The following is a 7826-nucleotide window of genomic DNA, read 5'->3' as shown; positions in this document are numbered from 1 at the left end:
TCGCTGTAGCGTTTCATGGCCTTTCCAGGTATCGAGAACCTGCCCTGCGAGCTGCAGAGGAACTTCCAGCTGATGCGGGAGCTGGATCAGAGAACAGAAGGTGCGTGCGGCTGTTTCGGGTGGCCAAGGTGGCCAACAGCATCCTGGCCTGCATCAGGAATAGTGTGGCCAGCAGGAGCAGGGCAGGGATCTTTCCCCTGTGCTGGGCACTGGTGAGGCCACACCTTGAATCCCGTGTTCAGTTTTGTGCCCCTCGCTCCAAGAAGGACATTGAGGGGCTGGAGCATGTCCAGAGAAGGGCAATGGAGCTGGGGAGGGGTCTGGAGCACAGGAATGATGGGGAGTGGCTGAGGGAACTGGGGGGGGGGGGGGGGTTCAGCAAGGAGGAGGCTGAGAGGAGACCTTATCACCCTCTCCAGCTCCCTGAAAGGAGGGGGTAGCAAAGGGAGGTCAGTCACTTCTCCCAAGGAACAAGCAACGAGATGAGGGGAAATGGCCTCAAGTTGCACCAGGGAAGGGTTGGATTGGATCTGAGGAAAAAATACTTCCTTGAAAGGGTTATCAGGCACTGAGGGAGCTGCCCAGGGCAGTGGTGGAGTCACCATCCCTGGAGGAATTTAAAAGACAGGGAGATGAGGGGCTGAGGGACATGGTTTGGTGGTGGACAGGTTATGACTGGACTTGATCCTTAAGATCTTTTAAGGTCTTTTCCAACCAAATGATTCAAGGACCTTGGGAAGCGAAGGCTGATGGAGAGCCTCAACCTGAAGGACAGGAAGAGCACTGTGGAGACTCAGCTTTAGAGTATGCGTCTCCCCTCTGCTGCTTTTCCTTTCCTCAACCTGAGCACTGCACAGCATTGGTTTCTTTTCTGTGAGTGCTGCAGCTCGCAGGACGAGATTTTTCCTTGACAGTTGCCTGTTAATTTGTAGCTGTGTGATCGCTGTACCTGACAGCCCTCTGGTTGGCCATGCATGTGTTTCCACATCTGCAGAGTTGTGGATCGCTGCATTTTGTGCAAGACCAATTGTTTTTCTTTTCTGAGGCTTGTGTTGATACCTGGTTGCACGTTAATGGTCTTCAGGTTGAAGCAATAGAATGGTAAATAAGTGTGCAGCAAATGTAATTTTCTGCGTATGGGGATAGAGATTAAAGTTCATGAGCCCATGGGCTCGGTGTCTGATCCTAACTGTGAGCCCCTCCTCTGAATGAACTCTTGAAACACTTGAGAAATCAGAATCACACTGCAAGTGTTGAAGAGTGAATACCTTTAATTTACTTTTATTTTTTTAAGAAAGTTAAATACATTAAGGCATCCGGGAAGTCAGAAAGCTGTCAGGAGGGGTTTTCTAAATACTGTAGAGAGGTAGAAGGTAACAAATATTTCCTCTGGAAGACTGCTTTCTCATGTGTGCACACTCTTTTCAGATAAGAAAGCAGAAATTGACAGTCTTGCAGCAGAATACATCGAATTGGTGAAGAACATGGTACCCGAGGAGCGAGTGGAACACCTGAAGAAAATCCAGAGTGCCTACAGCAAATGTAAAGAGTACAGCGATGACAAAGTCCAGCTGGCCATGCAGACGTACGAGATGGTGAGGGTCACGACCAGTGAGGTGGGATGGCATGGGGCTGCTGACAGACCCAGAAGACACTTCCACAGCATCCGCTCTCCCTGGCATCCCCATTGTTTTGGGTTAAATATCTTACTGAATCAAATTATTAGTTCTCAAACTGACCTTTCTTACTGTTGCCATCCCCAAAAAACTCATACGTTACCAGGTTTTGTGTCAAATAGGCTTCCCTTCTGGGAAAGGGTTAAATGAGTGGCATCCCAGTTGGAGACTGCTTGACTGGGAGCATTCCTCCGCTGTGTAATAACACCAGCAAGTTTACCCCGCTCCCTCCTCCTCAGCAGCTCCTCTGTCACCTGATAATTTATTTAGGGCTGGTCTTAGTTGTAAGCAACATTTGTGAAGCCGACTTCAATACCAAATTGTGGAGGAATGGAAAAAATCTGCTCAATTACTGTAGTTTCCAAAGAATGGAGACCCATCAGCTCCACTGTTCTGGTTGGGTATTGGACACCAAACTTTCCTTGGTGAAGCTGGTGGGAAAATCTCATTTCTGAAGAAGCAGTTTTCCACTTTGCTGCTGCTGCTCCTCCTGTGTCCATTTAGCCATTCTTCAAATAATTCTTACCTTTGTATATTTTATCCCATAGATAAAACTTGAGCAAGGGAAATCCTTTTGGCTGTACTTAGGGTGTTTTGTCCAGCTTCTAGACATGCTTTGGGTTCTGCTACTGCTGCAGTACGTTTTATTGCTGACAAATACAGGAGAAAGGAGCCAGGCTCTTCTCTCTGATGTCCAATGACAGAACAAGGGGCAATGGGTGCAAGCTGGAGCATAGGAGGTTCCATGTGAACATGAGGAAAAACTTTTTTACTGTAAGGGTGACAGAGCATGGCCCAGGCTGCCCAGAGAGGTTGTGGAGTCTCCTTCTCTGGAGACATTCAAAACCCGCCTGGATGTGTTCCTGTGTGACCTGGTCTGGGTGATCCTGCTCTGGCAGGGGTTGGACTGGGTGATCTTCTGAGGTCCCTTCCAACTCCTAAGATTCTGTGATTGTGTAAAAAAAAAAAAAAATCAATTATTTTTCAGGGACTGAAAAGTATTGTAGATAACCACTAATTTGAGGACTAGGGATTGCAGCAGCACAGTTTGGTGGTGGTGGCTTAAAATACTTTTGCTGCCTCCCTGTTCTGTAAGCCACATTATTGCAACCAGGGTAGGACAAGGTACTTCACATGTATTGACTTGCCATTGGTGATAGGCAGCAGAAACCTGTGTTTATCACTAAATTTCTTCAGATAGCATGCCAGTGAAATGCCAGAAGAAAATAGCGTGATGAGCGCATTTTGTGGACATGAGTTGAGTAATGTATTTTGAAAATTGCAGGGAGAAAACAGTTCCTTTTAATATCTCTCATTTCTTGTTTTGTCCTGCAGACTGTTGGTCTGAGTTGCTTTGACTCTGTCCTGCCACCTCCTCCCACTCTTTTCCTTCCTTTCTCTTTGTCTGCAGAGGGATTGGGTCCTCTTGCGTTTTCCTATTTTCCTTTGGCTTTTTCTCTCCACCCTAACTCCTCTGTGTGCACCATTTCCCTTTTTCCAGTTTGGTGTCCCTTTCACGCCTTCCTTTCTAGTACTCCTGTTAGTGCTGATAGCCACAGCCAAGTTATTAGATCTTCCTGTTTTCGTTTGGGGATTTTTATATTTTTTTAAATTCGGTTTGTGGTTTCCTCTTCTCTGCAGGTGGATAAGCATATCCGCCGGCTGGATGCAGACTTGGCGCGGTTTGAAGCAGATCTGAAAGATAAACTGGAAGGCAGTGACTTTGAAAACCCTGGATCTCGAAGCCTGAAAAGTGCGTAAATTTTCCCACGTTCAACAGCGTTTTCCAGCACCGAGCGTATCTAACCAGAAAGGCTAAGATACAAAGTAGGCTGTACGCCATAGAGTACTTCTCTACTTGTTTTCCATGCTCTCCAAATATTTACCGCCTTCTGGAGGGCAATAAACAGGTGAAGAAAATTATGTCCTTTCAGCTCCTGAATGTAACAGCCTTAGTTTCAGGCTTGATCTGCTACTGAGCAAGTTCTGAGGTCTTTTTGAGGAGAGATTTGCCTATTTTCCTCCTTTTACCAGAATTTGAATACTAGTCAAGCTGAGAACAGCAGGAAAAATAAGAGTTAAAGGCATCGATTTCTGTAATGTATACTGGAAATCTCATATGATAACAGTGAAGTTTGAGCATGGTTAACAGCAGCACAGCTTTTTGCCTTGGAACTGTGAAATACGGGGTGTAAGGTCAGGAATGTGGAGTTAGAATTTGTGTTTGGTATTGAGTAACCAATTAACTGTTTAAAAATATACTGAGATTAAAAAAATACTACAGCATGTCTAATCAAATACGATTCTATTTATATCGTGTGCAGCGATACGGGCTGACCTTGTACTGCAGTGATTTAATTGCCAAGACTGTGAAGGCAGGAGTTGGGTGCACAGTCACGCTGCTTGCCAGTTTGGCTTATTTGTGGTATAAAAATGTATTTCAGAATTGGCATTCATACTCAGTTATGTATGAAAGAAGGATTTCAAAACAATAAATGCATCAAAAGAAAAACATCTGGGGACGTTTCTGGTATTCAAACAGGCTGAAATGTTGAGGTTTTTTCCTCTGTAGAGGGCCGAAGTCAGAAAGACAAAAGAAGCTCCCGCGGTCGAGGCAGGCGAGCATCTGAAGAAGATACACCAAAGAAAAAGAAACTCAAAGGAGGGTAAGGCGAACCCGGTCACAGCTCTGACACTTGATGAATTTTCCTCAAGCTGATGTTACCCTGTTTGTGACTGGTGTCTGGATGTTGAGCGGTGTCAGAGTGTTCTGGTCATCCTGCTTAGGCCATGTCAGCTTTGTTAATTAACTCCTTGGTTGGCATGTGGAAGCTCAGCATGCTTGGAATGCCCTCTGACTGGAAGGACAAGATCAGCATCTGTTGCTGTTGGCAAGCTGGGAGAAAATAGCTTTGATTTGTGTCGTGTGGCTATTTTTAACAGTTGCTTGTGGTCTTGGTTGTAAAAAGAAGTGCCCATCAGGACAAAAACTGATATCGTCGTAGAAATCTTGGAGAATTTTGGAGGTTGCTTTCAAAGAATCGTGTCCTAGATAGTCTTGAGGAGACATGGTTTAGTAATGGACAGGTTATGGGTGGACTTTAGGTGCTCTTAAAGGTCTTTTCCAACCAAATGGTTCTGTGATTCTATGAATAGTATAATTTGGTTTTGTGAAGGAAGGAAGCAAGCATGTCTGCCTCTTCTGTGATACGATTTATATTAGAAGGGCCTTGTTAATTCTGATTTTTCAATTGGTTAAATGGAGGGGTAGAAAAGAACAAAAGTTTCCACTGAGCATTGCTGTCATGAACTAAACATTGCTGTCAGAGCAAGGGGCTACGCTCATGCCTGACAATAAGAAAAGAATGTGCATTAAAACAGACTGTGCAGAAGTGATCTGTACGTTAATTTTGTTACTGTAGTTGTGGCATCTACAAATTATTCTCTTAATCCTTTATAGCCAAGCTCATGTTTTGTGTTTGATCTAACCTATCTTATGGTTTTAATTAGTGGACAATATGTGGTAATGTAATCTAAACTCTAAAGTAGAATCCGTGTGTTTTAGGGAAGATACTGTTAAAAACTATTTTTTCTAGCCTAGAGCCACTAAGATGATGAGGGGACTGGAACATCTCCTGTATGAGGAAAGGCTGAGAGAGCTGGGGCTGTTCAGCCTGGAAAAAAGGAGGCTGAGGGAGGATCTCATTAATCATAGAATGGGTTGGGTTGGAAGGGACCTTAGAGATCATCTAATCCAACCCCCTGCCATGGGCAGGGACACCTTCTACTAGATCAGGTTGCTCAAAGCCCTGTCCAACCTGGCCTTAAAGACATCTAGGGACGAGGCATCCAAAAGTGTGGGGGTCAGGAGGGTGGGACCAGACTCTTCTTGGTTGTGCCCAGTGACAGGACAAGGGGCAGTGGTCGCAAACTGGAGCACAGGAGGTTCAACGTAAATATAAGGAAAAACTTTTTCACTCTGATGGTGACAGAGCATGGCCCAGGCTGCCCAGAGAGGTTGTGGAGTCTCCTTCTCTGGAGACGTTCAGAACCCGCCTGGATGTGTTCCTGTGTGATCTGCTCTGGGTGACCCTGCTCTAGGTTGGACTGGGTGATCTCCAGAGGTTCCTTCCAACTCCTGTCATGCTGTGATTCTGTAGTTTTCCCAAGTGAGATTTAGATCTTGGAGACGTGGTATTGCCTGCACCTGAAAGGTGTTTTGTCCTTGTCTACAGATCTGAGTTTGCTGATACCATCCTCTCAGTGCATCCCTCAGATGTCCTAGACATGCCAGTGGACCCCAACGAACCTACCTACTGCCTGTGTCACCAGGTGTCCTATGGAGAAATGATTGGCTGTGACAACCCAGATGTAAGCACTTGAAATCATTTATTTTCACATGTTGGCAACATTGCAACACTCTGAAATCTGAGGGGGTGGCACTTGCTCAGTTAGATCCTACTAAATGAAAGGAATGTTTGTGAAACAGGTAAGCATCGCCTCTGTGGGTTTTTCCTTTCTGTTTTGCAGTGCCCAATTGAATGGTTCCACTTCGCTTGTGTGGATCTCACCACCAAACCAAAAGGAAAATGGTAAGGATGACAACATAGAGCTTGTTGACTTTTGTTGGGCTGCAGTTTGCCTCCACAAGTGTCAGAGTAAGAATTAAAACCCCATTGTGACCCTTCATGACAGAGGAGCTTTGCTCATTTTGTGAAAGTGTGGTGCAATCGCTGGAGAGGAAGGAATGAACTGGAACGTATCTTGTGTGACAAACTTGAAGTTACTGGGAGTAACTTCTAGGAGAATGAAATAAGGTGAATCACAGCTGTGTGGGGCTGCTGAGCCCTGGAGGCCTTCCAGTGCTCTCTGTCACTTCTGCCCACTGAGTTGGTACAGTTCATTTCCTATTTTCCCAGGCTTCCTGCACGTCATGAAAATTGTTGCACTTAAATTGGTTGCTTTTAAACTGCCCTCCCTCCCGCTCATTTGCAAATAATTGGAAGAGTTCTTGGGCTATGTGTTGTTAACTTCAGAAACTAATTGCTGCCTCTTTTTCCCTGTAGGTTTTGTCCTCGTTGTGTTCAGGAAAAAAAGAAAAAGAAGTAAGGAGTAGAGGGGAATGCATCCTCTGAGGCAAGAAGAGTTTAATGTATTCCTTCATTCAAGTTGCAATATTATCACTGATTTACTTTTTTTAACCTACCCTCCTTTTTCTGGTATGACATTTAGTTGTCCGGTGGCCAGTTGTAATTCCTGTTCTTTCAGAAGAAAATTACTATGGGAAGGAGTCCCAAATCCCTTTGCCACAGGAATTTTATTTATGTTACACTTGCACAGCACTGAAATTGGTGTTACTATGAAGTGCTAGGGCAGCCAGTAGCTGTAGTCTCTGCTAGTCTATAGGAATGTGAAACCATGTAAGGCATTGCAGGAGAGTAAAATACCTGTATCTTCAGCATGGAGCATTGCCATCATGGAAATTGTTCAGGGTGCAGCTTGACATGGCAGAGAAGAAGGAATTTTCTCTGGTGTCGCCTGCATGGAAGAAATAGGCTCTGTTATTTAGGGGCGAAGTCCATTTGTTGTGTAATTTTGTAGTACAGGAAGGAATGGGAAGGCTGGTTAACTGTTTCCAGTGTCCGTTTCCTCAAAGCCAAGCACCATGCTTTGTTTTGACAGGGTAGGGAAGGGAGAGAGGTACGGGGAATTTCTTCTGTCTGCCTTTGCACTGCCTTTATTTCACTTGATCTTGCCCCCATTCATGTGAACCTTAACAGAAGCAAACCATGAGACTTCTCACCTTCTTCTAGAAAAGGTTTGTCTCTTTGGGGAGAAAACCTTTAAATAACAAAGGAATTATGCTGCTGTGTTTCTTAGTGACAGCAGCACCGAGAGAGGCTGTTACCTTTTCTGGCTGTTTCCATTCCTCTCAGGATCCTTTAAGTACGCTTTACTGTGAAGTTGAAAACCTACAGTATTCGTTTAGAGAGAGAAGGTTGGATTTATTCCTAAAATAAGAGGCCTGACTTTTGTTACTTGTGTTTGCCTGTGCTGCACCTGGGTCAGTCAGGAGAAACAAACTTTAAGGAGATGCTCCGTCAGGACAGTGTGCATGAAGCACTGCGGTGGAAGAAAGCCATTCAGCAG

The 7826-nt window shown here is 44.9% G+C and overlaps 1 protein-coding gene across 1 annotated transcript; it reads left to right on the top strand.

Moving 5' to 3' along the window:
- Positions 1-15: 15 nt before the first annotated feature.
- ING5 (inhibitor of growth family, member 5) lies at positions 16-6785 on the top strand. The gene is made up of 7 exons (XM_010187366.1): positions 16-100; positions 1429-1595; positions 3318-3429; positions 4249-4342; positions 5912-6047; positions 6207-6268; positions 6743-6785. The coding sequence occupies exons 1-7, from the start codon at positions 16-18 to the stop codon at positions 6783-6785; spliced, it is 699 nt and encodes a 232-aa protein (XP_010185668.1).
- The last annotated feature ends 1041 nt before the right edge of the window (positions 6786-7826 follow it).

The sequence above is a fragment of the Mesitornis unicolor genome, unplaced genomic scaffold (assembly GCF_000695765.1).
Source record: "Mesitornis unicolor isolate BGI_N332 unplaced genomic scaffold, ASM69576v1 scaffold18346, whole genome shotgun sequence".
NCBI classification, from domain to species: domain Eukaryota; kingdom Metazoa; phylum Chordata; class Aves; order Mesitornithiformes; family Mesitornithidae; genus Mesitornis; species Mesitornis unicolor.
Note: the sequence above shows the minus strand (reverse complement) of the source record. Positions and strands in the feature narration are given on the sequence as shown.